We start from the raw sequence: 16,846 nt of genomic DNA, 5'->3' as shown, positions 1-16,846 counted from the left end.
TCATGTTGTCCGAATTTTGGTTATTAGAATGCATTAAGACGCATTAATCTATTAGCACTGACGAGCGCCGGAAAGCTTGGCTGTAGGCGCATATCTTCAATAGTGGGTTTTTTATCAGCTAGACCATAAAGTTAACAACAACCCGTTAAGTTAAAAACGTTGTTTCAAACTTTACCCCACTGCTTTTAGATGTATCTGGTTATAAATTTCCATGATTATAGATAAAAGCGAATTGTTACTTTACGAAGTTATTTACAAGGCAGATGGTGAAATTGCACACCATTGTCATGTTGTAAATTTTGTATTTACACCCTCCCAGTAAATTCAAATGTTGTAAATTTTGAATTTACTTGGTGGGTGCAAATACAAAATTTACAACATTTGAATTTACTGGATGTTGTAAGTACAAAATTTACAACCAAAATTTATAACATGACACCATACATACAATTATGATAATACCGGTAATAAATGTATACGCGCAATAGTTTTTATAAAATTAAAAAAAAAATGTTTAATTACAAGGGACCGTAAATATTTCCATACCCCATTCCTCTTACTTAGTTTTAATTTTATCAATTCGTCATATTGAACTTCACATGATATCATATTAAACGTTAATACATTACGTGCACATATTTAAGTAGCATTCAATTTGAGTTCTGCATAAAGAAAATTAAAATTAAATTAAAAATTAAAATTAGAAATTGAAAATTAAATTAAAGAATCAACAATCTTTATTTTAAAAAGTAAATCATGAATAAATTAGATATGGTAAAAGGTGGTCAGATGGTCAACCAATTAAACTTCAAATCTTAATTAGAATTTTAATTAAAATTAATTTAATAGCCGTAAACTGTTGTTTAGCAAAGAAATTTGTCTCATTTTTCAGCTTTGAAATTTAATATCTTCTTATATCCTCTCCTCTCAAGGAGATTAGTATAGAATAACATTATACTAGACTTCTTAAAATGGCAGGTATGTTATCAGGGAATAATTTTAGCGCTAAATTAAATGATGCATTAACTTTTGTTTCATCTCTTGTTATAATATGTAAGGAAAATCAGTTATATCTACAATGTATTTGAATTCACTCCACGAGAGAAAAATAAAACAAAGACAACGTATTCTGTCAGATACATTGTGTCACTTGTGTCTAGTGATATGGATTTTCATTCTTTTTTAAATAAGATTTTGTCCTTTTATCGATTCCTTCTTATGAAAAAAACAAGTTATTTTTTTTATATCTATATAATTACTAGTATTTTATTGTTCTTGTAATTACAACTATTTAGGTCAGTGAGTCACTCGGATGACCTATAGCCAGTAGTCTTCGTCCGTTGTTAGTTAATAATGCGTTTACATTTTTATATCTCTTTCCCGGGGGTACAAGGCCACTTCTTTGCATTTTCAGTATGCATCGTTTTTAGAATAAGAGGAATGTTAATTTTAGGTTCAACGATCTTAGTTCCCCCAGGGAATCAAGGGTGTGCCCAAAAACTGCATAAAAAGGTCAAATTCAAAAAAAATATTTATATCTGCTTCTGTATGCCAATCCAGGTGGGAAAATTATACAAAAGCTGGAATATGATGACCGGTTATGATGATACGGTTACCCAAATTTGTGTTGAATTCTTGATACCTGGTAGGAGGTTTATGCACTAGGGTGGGACCAATATGATGGCAATGAATGAAATCATCGAAAACATTCTTTTCTCTTACAAACCTAAAAAAAAAAGATTTCTTTTCAAATTTGGAAATGTTGGCTTTAAGATTAATGATTTGAGATCTAGGTTGGGATCAAAATGATTGTTTAATTAAATATAGGAACCTCTTAATTTCAGACTTATTAGAAAAAATTCATACATTTGTACATGTATGATGTTCATGAACATTTTTCCAACCTTAATTATTGATGACCGCTAGCTGGATTCGGGATTCGTATCTATTAAAAAGTGCAGCCGAATGAAACATATAGCGAGTCTTAAATCGTATGAAATATTTTCCTTTTTCATAATGACAATGGATATCTTAACCGAATTGACAAGGTCAGAGTGTGTGGTGTTGCTACGGGGATTTTTTATGATAATGCAAATATGCAAAATTCATGAAAATCGTTTCTCCTAAACAGCTCCCCAAGATCATGAAGCAGTATTAGACTTTTAAAGTCAAATTTGTACACTGTCATATTGTCATGTAATTAAATATAGCGAAAAAATGAAATGCTTTTAAAATGTGTCTCTATATTACATGTAAGTTGATAATTACCAATTTTAACGGTAACTTTATGACAAATCATAATTTTATAAATGATTGAAATGTGGACTTAAGTCTAAAAATGCTTTATGGATAACTGATAGGGTGATGCTCCGTTTGACATGTACTTGTTGACACATTAACACAACACATTTTTTCAGGAATTAGAATGGTCATTTATTGAGGAAATAAATGACAAAGAATATTTAAACAAAGGAATGTAACCAACTAACAATGCTACACTCCTAAAACAAAATACATGTATGCACAATACATACACAAAAAGAAATGTAGTTATAAGAAAAACTACCTCATCAAGCAAAAACATGTATATACAATAGTACTGTTTAGAACCTAAACAGTCCAAAGGTTAAAATAACAGTACCATAATTAGTACCAGAATCCAGTCAAAAAGTACCTGATGAAAAAGATACAAATGTAAATTGTTAAAACAGCGTCAAAGATGGGGCCATTGCCGCCACATATCAACACCTGTGACAGGTGTTGATAAGCCCCATCCATCACCCTAGCAGTATCGATCATGGTATAATCAAGTACAACTTAAAACATTTTCACTTGAAAGAACACAAAGAAAAAACTGAACAGGAAGCCCCTGACTTCAGAGTCCAGTGATTAAAATGGTAAAAATGCAAATAAAGTAATAGTTGTTCAGACTAAACAAGAAGCCCCTATCTTCAATGTTTAGCTATTTAGCAACTTATATGACACAAATCAAAATATGAAAACAGTTTAGTACAGAACAAGGTGCTAAATATGGCCGCACAAAAATTGACAAACCTGACCAGAAACCCCTGATTCCGTGGTCTAGTTTAGACATTAACACTTAGAAGCCTATAAAAACAGTTTGCCGCTAAATATGTAGAGTTACAGAGTTAAAACTGGGACCCTTATGTATTTTTTAAAAGCTGTTGATTTCCATCTGCCCATGTTTTGAATCTGAATATCAGAAGCCCCAAGGTCTGCTGCAGCGGTGGCTGCTCCTATACGAAAACTGTGAGATTGGTACCGCTTTGTGTCTAATCCGCAAAAAGTAAGGGAATTATTGAGATTTTGTGTAAAAAATTGGCGGGAAACTGGGTTTCCATCCATGAAAGAAAACAAGGCTTCATCTTGTGAAGCATGCTTTCTTATCTGCATAAAATATTGTAGGGCTCTAACCGGACAGAGTAGAGGATTTTCCAAGTTCCGACTGATTTGAAGGGATATTGGCCTAATAGAATGTTTGCAATGGGGTATTGTTAGATCTATTGAATTTCCCTGATTTGGACTGGCTGTAATATTTATGTGTTTTACTAGCAAAAAATGCTGATTTAGCTTCCCCGTCTTAGTAATTTCACCTACTCGTAAGAATGCACTAAAGGCAAGCACGTACATAGCATGAAGTAAGCATTTAATAAAAGAAGAATTAGTTACATGGGGGAGGGATAATATAATTTTTGACAAGATAGTGGGGGTAATAGGCAGTCTTGCATCCTGCGAAGGTTTTGTTTTAGAATAACCCTGAAGTTGCTTTTTAATAATGTTGAGTGAGATCTTGATGGCCCCCAAGTTGAAAAATGAAACTCAAAGCAGATATGTGTGTTCGAGCTGTTGATGCGGCTAAACCTTGGGTAAAGCAATGGGCAATATATGAAACTAGATGTGACAATTTTGGCACCAAAGGATTAGCTGCTTTGTCCATGTGATCCTGCAGAAATTGTTTGTAAGTCAGAAAAATGTTCTTATATGATGACCTTGACTCTTCCGAAAGTGATTTGCTAATCAGATAATCAGCTGTGGTCATTAAAGATGCAGGAGTTCTGGTGGGACCACCGTGGGTGTCCTGTCCATTTTGGGGTACTGGTCCTTGAACTGCTGAATCTGTAAACGAGATAAAAAATCCGCAGCAGTGTTAAGAAGGCCCGGAATATGTTCCGCACGAAAATGGACATTGTATCTCAGAGATGCAATCATAAGTCGCCTCATAAGGGACATAAGGTGTGGATCCTTCGCTGTATTTTTATTTATCACATGAACTACAGCAATGTTATCTGAATGGAATGTTATGGAAGTATTGGTAACTGTTGGGCCCCACATTTCAATTGCTAAAACGATTGGTAAAAATTCTCTGACAGATATATGAAAATCCAACCAACTAGCATCAAAAGGACCATAAAACCACTGATGCCCAAATACACCCCCATATCCAGAATTACTGGCATCTGTATAAAGGTGAAGGGACTGGGAAGTATGGGTTATTCCCGAATGGAAAAGAGCTCGTCCATTAAAGTTTTTTAAGAAAATAGACCATGCTTGCAGATCAGCTCGAGATTCTTTATTTAATCTGCGATGATGGTATGGTTTTGATAAGCCAATGGTTAAATCAATAATTCTTCGAAGGAATGTTCTGCCAGGGGGTACCACAGCACATGCAAAATTTAAGAGACCAATTAGTGATTGCAATTCTTGTAAAGTTGCTGATCGCTTTCTTTTGAAAGTGCAAATTTTGTTTCTCATATTCACTAGTTTGTCTTCTGGTAGCCTCACTTCGAATTTCACAGAATCTAATTCCAAACCCAAAAACGTGATTGTAGTGGTGGGTAGGACTGTTTTTTCCGATTTAATTGGTAGGTTGATATCAGTTGCCAGGGTGTAAAATGACAATAATGCATCATAGCATTCGTTAGAATTTGGCTGCCCAATAAACAGGAAATCATCTAACACGTGAACACACTCAGAAACCTTAAATTTAGACTCTAGTATCCACTGAAGGGCTGAACTAAACTTTTCAAAAAGTTGACACGAATAGCTGAGGCCAAAGGGTAATGTCTTGTCAAAATAAAATGAGCCTTCAATCAGGAATCCTAACAATTCAAAATCGTCAGGGTGAATTGGTACTTGCTTATAAGCATTTTCGAGATCTGACTTTGACAGAAGAGCCCCTACCCCTATTCGTTTGATTGCTGCAATTGCATGATCGATAGATTGGTATTGAACTGAACAGTATTGAGCTGGAATATGGTCATTGATAGATGAGCCTTTAGGATAAGATAGATGGTGAATCATGCGGAACTCACCGGGATTCTTTTTTGGAACTATTCCCAAAGGTGACACTTGGATGTTTGTAAAGGGGGGAGATGAAAAAGGACCTGCTATTCTTCCAGTGCAAAGTTCTTGTGAAATTTTTTGAAGTCCAACAGACTTATTCTTTTCAAAAGATGGTAAATTATTTGATAAACGAAATTTGCGTTCCCCTACATAAGGAATTCTAAAACCCAAAGAAAAACCTGTTACAAGGAATTGAGAGAGTTCTGGGTCATATCCTTCTAGATATTTTGCGAATGCATCGGAATCTATCGGTGTAGTAATAGTACAGTTAGATTTATTTTGGATTGGTTGGTTGTTTCTTTGAGGAATCGGGAAGCACTGATTTAGGCTGGCTAATATTTGAGAAGTTGGAGCGATTTTTTGAGCACTGTAATCTTGAGTGTCGTCCTGCGCAGTATTGACATATGTGTGCATATGTGCAGGAGTTGGCCTTATTGCATGACCCTTTGTTGTTATAAGAGAAGCAATATTTTTGCTTCCCTGAATTTGCTCGAAAGGGCTGCTTTTTGAACTTTGACTTGGTATCAAGGCTAGTGATCATTGCGTCTTGAAAAAGTTCCATGTTTTTTAGATTCCAGGGACATGCTTGGGGTGCTACTTGGCGCCATTGACGAAATTTCTCGTCATAATCAATGGCAGATTCGTCACCGCAAGATTTTGCTATGCCCTGAACGATTTGAGCATATGTCATCAAATGCCCTACATCTTCGGGATGCTTTTGGCAATAAATTGCCACAAAGACATGAAAGGCCTCTGTCCACTGAGACAGGGTTTTAATTTTTGCTGGGTCATTTGTTTTAACAAATATAAGCTGGCCATCTTGTTCAACAGTTTTAAATTTGGGTTCCTGATCCCAGGCGTTTTTGGGCAATAGAGAGACCAATTTGACGTACTCATTAGCAAAAATTTTTGCCGTGATTTTAGGGTCCACCCCTAGGCCCACCGGTCTAGAAATGCCAGGGTTCGTTAAGGCTGGAGTGGGAGTATGGAGATCTACCGAGGATGTACCTGCTGAGGTGATGTCCACCAAGGTGGATACTCCGGGATCTGATGTAGCTGCCTCCTGCGAAGTGTCGTTTTGTCTCGAGTTAAGGATGCACTGTCGCACTGTTTCTTGGACAATGGGCATTGCTGCTGCCATGCAAGTTTCCACCAGTTGGCTAATGTCGTCAGTTTGATTGGGCTGCGTCGTACTGTTTGCTTGCTGGTGCGACTTCCTGACACGACGGCGTTTAGGTGCGGAAGCCATCCTGGAAAAAACCCAACATTATGATTAAAAGAAAAATTATTTCGCTGCTAATGCCGCGAACAGAATGCATAGATCATGTATTACTTCACTACCAGTGCAGTGAAAAACAGTGTTAAAAATATAGTCTGCTTCACTGAATTAGGAGAGCTTCATTAGTATAGATCATGTTATTACTACCAGGGTAGTACTTTGACCTAACAACACTGCTACATGAATTGCTGCAAATAGCTGAGGCAGCCAAAGTTGCCATATGAAGCCAGAGCTAAAATCAATGATTGGCCAGAGCCAAATAGTAGCCAGAGCTATTAATCATATTTAATTTCTATTTAGTGTAGCCAGAGCTCATAATATTAAATATCAGTGCAAGCCAGAGCTTGTACTTCTGAACAAAGCCAGAGCTTTATCAAAAATTCAGTGTTTTGATATCAATCATATCTTTAAAGCTTGCCCCAATAAGGCATGCTAATTCATTTTTCAAATGTTCATATTAAAAGGTATGTGGCATACATTACCTTTAACTCTGCAAAATGTCCCACAAAATTAACAAATATTGGGGTAGACCGTGTAGTCCAATCTACTATACCGGAATACTACTATACGGGTAGCTAAAAAGGAAAATATGAGTGTTAATTGACTATAGTCTACTTATTGTGCTATTCAAAATATGAACGGTTAAGTCATCAAATGTAGAATGACCAAATGACAATATTCTTTGATATATTCCTGTATATATATATATAATCATCTATATAATTATACAAAGTTTGGAATGAATAAAATCATCTGAAAAGAAGAGATCGTGATTAATGTTGAAATTGACGTCAGTGCATTTCATTAAAGGCAATGCTTATTATATGTTCATATCTCTACAATATACATATAAATTAACCAAATAGCCAGAAGCACCTGTCATCATGGCTAGAGGTTCTATTGCTCTGATTTTTTAAAAGGATTCCCCGCATCTGTCGGTAATATTTCCGCATCCCATATGAGTTTAGGTGTACCCCATCCAGGAATATATTGTCTGTACAATTCGTAAAACCTTTCAATCTCCAATATGTAAAGTTAAATTCTGCGCACTGTTCTTTTAGCAAGGCGTTGGCTTTGAGAACTCTGTCCGTGTACTCTAGAGCACTTATATAACGTGTTACAGGTCTAGGAAGTAGTCTGATGATTGTTATTGACGACAAATTGTTTATTCTTCTCACCCTTGTCAACCACGCTATTAAGCCATGAATAGTAATGTCCACACTATATTCTACACTGTCAAGATCATTACCACCGAAGTGAACTATCAGGTGGACGGGTTTGATACGTTGAATTTCACAACCGAACTCCTGCAGATGGCGCGGGCTACTGACTTTCGCTCCACCAATTCCAAAGAAACTTACTTGAGGTAGTAGTTCGATATTAAATACTTCTGATGAAGATCGGTGGGTTCCTATGAATTGATGAAATCTCCGTACGTGTGAACTGCCAATGCATAGCGTCGTCATTGTGTCATTGTTGGTCACGTGATCTCTTGTTTACATTGTGAGATTCTGCTTCACAGTCCAGTTTATAGAGTTTGAAAGCAAATAAGGCTTAGTCCTAAACTATACAATCACTAGAAATGTTATAAGAATCGCCAAATGTAATTCACAGTTAATTCCCCGAGTAACTTCAATGTCTGAATATAGATCTCGGATTTGAATTTACACCAAAGTCGGACGATCGAAGCACCATTCGATGAAAAACACAATGATTTTCCTGAATTATTACCTGAGTCTTCAATCAGTTTGTATCCTCAGGTCACATGTTCCCTCTGCTACGACAATCGTACTGTATGGTATCAATTAAAGCTCGCAAAAACACCAAAAAACCACACTAAGGCTTGCTCCGATCTCCTTTACAGAATAAAAACAATGGCGAATGACGCTATCTCCTAGCGCATGCGCAGACAATGTAAATAATACTAAGTCATACACAAAAGGCGCGGAATACAAATTAGATAAAGAAGATCATTATCCATAAACCTTTTATGTTCATAAATATGTTTTTATGATCCCAAGGCCTGGGGGCGTCGAAATAAGAAAGGTATGTCAGAATAGTACTTGTGTCATTCGGTTCGTTGTGTTAGGGTGGGTCTCTTGATTATTGAGTGCATAAAATGTATTAAATTCTTTTGCAAAAACTCTCCTCTATTTCTAGAAAGGTATAATCCAAACCAAATTTATGGTTTTTAGATAAATCTCTAAGTCTGTAATTCGTTCTTGAATTTGACGTTCTTGGTTTAAGGGTTTTATCCAATTGATTACAAAGTGCATTACTTGAAATAAAAATAAATCGTCAATAAACCATAGAAACGGCATATGCATTTGTAATGTGTCATAACAAATTCTCCTTCAATTTTTAAAGAGATATGCATAAAATTGATAAATTCTATAATTTGATAAACCATTATTTCCGACGTTTGGGGAAAATCCGAAGATAAAAAAAAATCAATCAAGAAGGTATGGATTAAGAATTATTCTTTTGGGACTTAAGAAGAAAAAGTACTGAATTCCGAATTCATTTTTGATCGCTGAAACAGTACCCATGTACTATAACACTTACGGATAAGAAGTTTAATAGAAAAAAAAATCTTAATGTACGTAAAGAACTTGGCCACGCACCATACGAACGGAGGGTCAGACGAGTCTGCACCCATAGTAATGGACTTAAAAGAAAGCAAATTATTGATGAATATTTATTATTGTCACGTCATTAGTTGCGTAATGATCTGAATCTTATACATTGCTATTAACAATTTCATGAAGCCATAATGATTTCTTCTTGATCCGGAGACTATCGCAAATCTTGGCCAAGCATATAATTTATACATGTGCATGTATGCAGAGATTAAACCTACGGTTCGCGATACCGTAGGAATAAACAGATTATCTATTGCATGATTAGTTGACTTCAGGGTGTGTGGAAACAATGCGATCTTAATGAAATTAAATCAGATTATGGCAATCGATGACTCCCAAAGAACTGAAAAACACTTGGCACATGAAATTTTTCATTCCTTATTAATAAATGTACATGTAATTGTTTCAAATGAACAAACTGTTCTCTTTAAAATAGAAAAACCGTTTTGCGAACTCTAAAATGATTGTTTATCATGAATATATACCACTGAAAGAAAAATCTAATGAGAAATGCTTCGGCAAAAAAAAAAAAAAGATTAAGAAAATGGGTCGATTTGATTGAAATGACAAATTAAATTGTTTTTAGAGTGTCTCACCTGACAGGTGAGATATGTACCTTTAAAAAATAATATCCTATAGGAAAACAATAATTCTTATTATAGAAATAATTTTCCTACAGGAAATATTGAAAATCCTTCAGAATTTTCTAAAAATCCTACAGGAAATAATGTCCTAAAGGAAAAAAGTATTTGCTGCAGGAATTTGATTCAGACAGGTAATTTTCCTATAGGAAATTAAGATTTCCTGTCGGATTTTAAAATCCTAAGGGAATTTTGTTCAAATCCTATCGGAATTTGAATTACTATAGGAAGTTCTTTTATTCCCATAGGAAATTCCAAATATCCTATGGAGAAATTATTTTCCTTTAGGAATTTATTTTTTAAAGGTAAATATCTTACCTGACAGGTGAAATACACTAATAACAAAGGTGGTTATAAACTCCTTCAGCAATGGTCTATCATATGGCATCTTTGATTTTTTCGGTACAAGCAGCTTAAACGGGTGATAAAATGTCATCTTGGCACTGGCATTATTATCCGGCACAGTTTTAATTGCTTTATACTATAGATTATTCTTATTTCAACATATATTACATCGCGTTGCATAAAGAAAAGAAAATACTAGTACTGGGTAAACCTTCAAATACGTTATCCCAAAACCATTTGTTTATGGAAGAGTTATAAATAGATTCACGCTATTTGTAAGTTACATGTACACTGCAAAAGCCATCGATAAGTCAATAAAGGCTTTTTAGACTTGAAATTAAGAATCAATATTGCATAAACATGTGCATTTTTAATTTATTTAGCTCAATTTCAAATATAGCAAACGTACCATTTTAAAGGGCGCGTGGTTTTGTAAATAAATTAAATAATATTGGTGTTGATTTTGAACTTAAAACCCTCTTAAGGGGGAAAAGTCAATATTCATATGATCTTGAATTAAAACTATAATTTATTTCCATTGTTCATGAATTTATTAAATCCACGAAGAGATTTTAATTCTGTGTTTTTACATGTATCAGACTTAGTTTAAGTTATACATGTTGTTTCAATGTTTTTGGGGGTTTTTATTCTTACTTCTATCAAGGCTGGGACAATCAAATAATCTGTTGATTGTTATATATCATTTTTCTCTATTTCTTTTTTTCTTTTTCTCTGTTATGTCCTTCTTAAGATGGTTATAACGTCTTATTGCATTTAAGCATAATTCATATATCAATATATCAGAATATTTTAGTATAGATCCTCATATATAATATTATAGCTCTACAAATCACAAATAATATACTTTAAAATATGTTGTTATTCATATACTTGATGATAGTTGAATATGTATATTATCCTATATAATTATAAAATTTATGTAACTTGACCTAGTATACAAGAAGAGGGTATACATAGGCTATGCCTGTTGTCCAATCCCATTGAATTTATTCAATAAAATATGTTTAAACTAGATTTACAATTGAACATACAATTTGGTGCGTCTATACAATTTGGAACAATGGAAGTTGAATGTAAATTATCAACAATATCAATTACGAATAAAAATAGCGAAAAATCGTTAAATGTCAATTTCATGAAAAAAATAAATAAACACGTGTTTGTTCTAAAAGCAAATTATGCGTGCTTTTCGTGAGAATTCAAATGTTTACAGAAGCCCTCCAATCTTAATGACGAAATTTGAAGCGAGGAATTCTATTTTGTTTCGTGATTAAGACCTGTAAGAAATGAAATGTGGATCTAGTTACAGGTCATTATTGAATGCTAATGAGAAATCACCTGATGTTGGGTTCGGTTGCTCAATAAAACGAATAAATAAAAATAACCCAGATACCATCCGATATAGGTCATTGACAAAGGAATGAATTGCTAACATTAGCTACCGTTAAACAATGTACAAGCATATGTACTTAAAGCCATTTTCAAAATTACAGTGTGACTTTAAAAAAATATAAATAATGAATTTTTAACTTTTAACTGACGCTTTAAAATCAAAGGATAAATCTTGTCATCTTTTGATAAAATAAGCATGAAAAATGCTTAAAATTTCGTTTTCTTTTTTGATATGATTTCATAGTGTCAAATAATACACATTTCTGCATTAGCGCTTGCACTGTGCTCTCTTGTCATCAGAATTTAACAAATCAAATTTTCCATCGCATTTTGGTTCTATGATTTGGCTTAATTAAATTTCACTGACAAAGGATTTGTTCGCGTGACGTCAATAAGTTGTCGATGATCGCACCTGATTTTGATCAGTCAGACATCTCTACTGCAGTTGGGTTTCTAGGAATGCCATACCACAATCCAAACTTACTGGCCTTTCCAAACAAGCGAAAAAATAACAACTTCGATCGTATTAAGAAGCATGTCATGAATATTGATGTAAATATTGGACAATATATTATCTGCTGAGATTTTAATTCAATTAAATAACAAAACTTTACCTTGGGAGAGACATTCAAGGCTGACTAAACAGGAAGTCACTCCATTTTGTATGAGATTTTCATTACATATCCGGCGACGTTAATTATTCGATGTGTTGTCCGAGGTCTGTCGAAAAGATCCGACAAGTTGCGATGTGTCTAACCATCGTCTGAAAGCTTGTCAGCACTGGGTCCCTGATGATCGGGAAAGATCGGCAGTGTTCATATCTTCTCGGGGTTTTTTTCGGTAGAGCTCGAAAAACAGATTGTTTTTCCAGTACTCGAAAAGGCCCGAAAAGTTGCGATTGACCTTGGTAGTTACCATCCGTTAGTAAATATGCATGTACCAAGTATGGCATAAAGACAGGGAGGTTCAATGACCTGACGGATATGTTAACAAATTACACCAACCACAGACATTCGCATTCAATTTTACTTTATGTAAATAAAAAAAATAATATTTTGGTTTTATTACATGTAGTTTAGTTTTAGCTTGAATAATGTTAAGTCAACAGTCAACCACTTGTTTTATAGTGAAAAAGGGGAGGAAAAAAGAACTTCATTAAAAATGTTGACCTGTTTTGTTTTTTTAATTCATCAGTCTTTGTTTGTTTTGAACATATTTTATTGATAAGAAAAAAGTTCTTACAACTTACGAGTTATTTTCCTAGAATATAACAATAATTGTTATGCATGTAAATTTAGAACAAAAGAAAATATATTATAATATTAATATAAACAAAGACAAAGTATCTGAATCTCAAAGATTCGGCTATAAACTTATGCACAGAAGCAAAAAATTAATGCATTTATTAATATGTAAAGGTAGGTTATCATTGCCATATAAAAGTAACTTTGTGTCAATATTGACTAAAACTAAATAATTGATCAAACTTGTTGTTTCTCGCTCTAGAGTAGTTTTTACAAGAAAGCCATCAGCTTTTGCTAAGCAAAGAAATTTCCTAGGCTATTTTTTTAGCTTTTAAAATTTTTATGTCTAAAAATGACTACGACCATTCAAACATAAAGGCTAAAATATTTGGAGTCTTTCTTTACTGAATGTTAGCTTGTACCAAAAATATCTTATGTCAAAGTTTTAAGGCAGATCTGATGGTGAAGTTGCCCACCAGCCTCCTGATGTCTTCATGCTAGACAAGAAAAGTATATTGTATTTTTTTTTCCACAAACACATGTCAGTGACTTTATCATCGAAATTTGTTCATATTACATCATTCAAGATAAATTATGTCAACATACAGGAATAGAATGCCAACATATCTCCATACAAACAAAACTATGTTATCATGCAAGTTATCAATCTTAAAAGCTTCTTATAGCCTAGTATGTTTTAAATATAGGCAAATTCCTTTACTATCGCCAGAATCTGGCATCATACATGCAAGATGCAACATAGGTATGTAAACATGCGACTTATTTATATCACCATGCGAGTTAATTATGTTAACATGTAAGTCAGTCATTTTAACATGCAAGATAATTTTGTTGACATGCGACTTATTTATGTTAACATGCAAGATGATTTTGTTAGTGCATCATCATATTTTTTTATTTAAATTTTCAGTTTTCTTATAGTTCTTAACATGCTCCCCCAAAAGTGTGTGGATGTGTGTGTGTGTGTGGGAGGGAGGGGGGGGGGCGGAAGGGAATGTCAGTTCTTTTAAAATTCAATTCTATATATATGTAAATTCAAGAAAAAAGCCCCCCTCACCTGTTATTAGTTACCTGTGATATGCGATTAATATATACATGTAAATTGTATATGAATATATACATGTATTTTACATATCTATTAATAAATAAATACAATGTATAATCCGTTCTGTATCAAATGCTTTGATTGTCATATTGACTGTTATAGTCTTACATGTATAGCTTTTTGATTTAAAATTAATCGTGAGCACTTACTTGGCGTTTAGTATGCAAGTATGTAATTCAATTTATATTTAACTTATAATTTAAACATTCTAAATGGTTAAAGAAAACAAAAAAAATTGTAGTAATTCATTTAAAACATGTAATAAAAATGTAAATTTGTAATTTAAACACGTTTAAATATGTAAAAAGGTACACATGGTACATGTATCTCTAACACCCCTGCGAATGTTGTTGTCATTTAAATTTTAGACCACGTGTTTTTATTTGACCCTTACAGTTTCGTAGTAAAAATCATGCCTTGTGTTTATAGTCTATTTCATAGAATCTAGGTATTTGTAATCAATTATAAAATCTAGAGGTTTATTGATTTTAAACTTTATAAAATGTGTTCTAGAAATAAATGTGACAATACAAAAAAATAGTTTTTGTCTGCTGTTGCAACAATTAACATGCTTTAGAAGAGATCCCCCATAGGATTAATTTTTGATCCGCGCCTGAGCTAGTAATAGCATCAATAGTGAAACAGACTATACTATTTTATGCAGAATGTTCCTTGAAAATGGGTCGATATACTAGGTTTTTATGCAAAACAGACACCCATTATTATTTTTTTAAACATGGTATTGCACACCACAAGCATCAAATATGGCTATGATTTTATTAAGCAACCCAATGTTTATATTCTCAACCACTCTACACGTGGTTGAACACGAACGATAACTCTGTTCTGAATATTATCGTTTAATATAAATAACCGCTAGACGGTGAAATAAGACATACATCTTAAAAGATTTTCATGTTTTAACATAAATCAAAATAGGATATAATATGAAAAACGACCAGTGCTTACGTATTTTGAGAATGTTATCCGAACACTTATACTTCTGCTCAAAATTTCACAGGAACTGAACAAATCTCGGTGTAGTCTCGTGAACTTTCATTCGAGCACCTCTGGATTTATTACACACTTAGCAAGGATAAAGACAACATTCCGAACACATTCGCAGGGGTGTCTAATAATTATTTAAATACTTCCAACAAGCTAGTAACCTCTGCTACAGCCTTTAATACATGTATCATTACTATAAACTACGATATCAAACAAGAGGCCCAAGGGCTACATCGTTTACCTTACATCAATTTTAAAGCGAGTATTTGTTTTCTTTTTCCTTTATATTTTTATTTTTATAAATTGTAAAACCCTGAAAGCAGGAGTGGTTGGTTGTAGGGTTGAAACATATTGGAAAAAGTTAAATTTACGCTATATATCAGAATTTTTGCAAAAATAAACTCACTTATTGTACATTGGTATAATTTGAAATTAAATTTGACAAATATGAGTATGCTAATTTTGGCATTCCTCCTGATATATACGTCCAGTGTTGCTGTTGCTTCAGCTGTTAATGTAGAACAATTTGAATATACTCTTCATCAAGGTGCTTGCATAATATCATCCCAAACTGTAGCAGGCATGTAGCATCGTTTTTAGAGCTGATAGTAAATTACTTCCTGCGAATAAATCCACCCTAATGCTACGTGCCTGTGTAGTATATGAGTTCTGTTGTTTTCTAAAAAAAAAAACTGTTTCAACGCTAGAAAGGAAAGTTAACAATACAATTTTATGAATACCAATAATAGTCTTCACACAAGCCTAGTTTTGTTCACCCAATGTTTTGTCCATTGTAGATTTATTAATTAATGTTTAACTTTTGCATGCTATGTTTAATGTTTTGTTTTATGTAACTCATATTCATGACTGTATGCCGACATGGTTATTGTCAATAAATGACTTGAATTATGAAGATTTTAATAGCTGCAGAACTGTTACAGTAGCTCTGCTGGAAATTCTGGTTGACAGACCGCAAGAGCTACAGTCATATCTAATAGTATTTTCGAATTCCTTGTAGAGCCAACGTTCTGCAGCTAAGATTTTATAAGACCTTTCTATATACGTGTGTATCTATATATATGTGAATTTTAATTGAACTTCTCATGGGCCGAAGATATTGGTCCGAGCTTCGTGGTTTTCAAAACTGGCAACCACACTGATATAGAAGTTTGCTTATATATAGAAGTTAGTAAAGTCAGATATTGTAGCATTGCGGTCCTTCATAAGTATATTTGAAAGATTTTTGTAGAAACATGTTTAAGCTTAAGCATACTAAAGAAGAAGAAGAAGAAGAAGAAGAAGAAGACACACTCCTTTTTTTACATTTTGTGATAATCTCCATTTTGACAAAAGTTTGGTCCTTTGTTTTAATAAAGAAAACAGATAAGGATGCTCTGTGCCAAGATTGAATGGACGACAGACAAAAGGAGATCAGATCAGGAAAGCACACTTGAGGTTTTGGTTCAGGTGAGCTAAAACAAATATCAAGTTTATAAATGTATTCGAAAAGGTCATATCCCAAAGAAATATAATTATAATCAATTTTCAATAGGTCCTAAACTTAATTTTGATTAACAATAATTTTTTCTTCAGTTCAAAATAGAGAGGTACAGCAGTTCGAAAAGTGTAAAATAGGCCATAGGCCTCCATGGTATTGTTAGAGAGAGAGAGAGAGAGAGAGGAGAGAGAGAGAGAGAGAGAGAGAGAGAGGGGGGGGCAAACTCACAACAGTTTTTCCTTCTGTCTAATATTTATAGTTTATATATTTATAGTTCAAAGACAAG

General features: G+C 33.6%; 1 protein-coding gene across 3 annotated transcripts; it reads right to left on the bottom strand.

Moving 5' to 3' along the window:
• Positions 1-3,322: 3,322 nt before the first annotated feature.
• Positions 3,323-8,650, bottom strand: LOC117693002 (uncharacterized). 3 transcript variants are annotated; one of them, XR_010708475.1, is made up of 3 exons: positions 7,126-8,638; positions 6,373-6,614; positions 3,323-4,137 (listed from the first exon to the last, which is right to left on the bottom strand). XR_010708475.1 is itself a non-coding variant. In XM_066068821.1 (3 exons), the coding sequence occupies exon 3, from the start codon at positions 6,611-6,613 to the stop codon at positions 5,639-5,641; it is 975 nt and encodes a 324-aa protein (XP_065924893.1). In that variant the 5' UTR covers position 6,614; positions 7,126-7,218; positions 7,520-8,650; the 3' UTR covers positions 3,323-5,638. The 3 variants fall into 3 exon arrangements, 2 of the variants coding, with proteins under 2 accessions (XP_065924893.1, XP_065924894.1); XM_066068821.1 differs by having other exon boundaries at positions 3,323-6,614; positions 7,126-7,218; positions 7,520-8,650; XM_066068822.1 differs by having other exon boundaries at positions 3,323-6,614; positions 7,126-7,218; positions 8,375-8,650.
• Positions 8,651-16,846: the final 8,196 nt, after the last annotated feature.

Source organism: Magallana gigas, chromosome 8 (assembly GCF_963853765.1).
Source record: "Magallana gigas chromosome 8, xbMagGiga1.1, whole genome shotgun sequence".
Classification (NCBI taxonomy): domain Eukaryota; kingdom Metazoa; phylum Mollusca; class Bivalvia; order Ostreida; family Ostreidae; genus Magallana; species Magallana gigas.
Note: the sequence above shows the minus strand (reverse complement) of the source record. Positions and strands in the feature narration are given on the sequence as shown.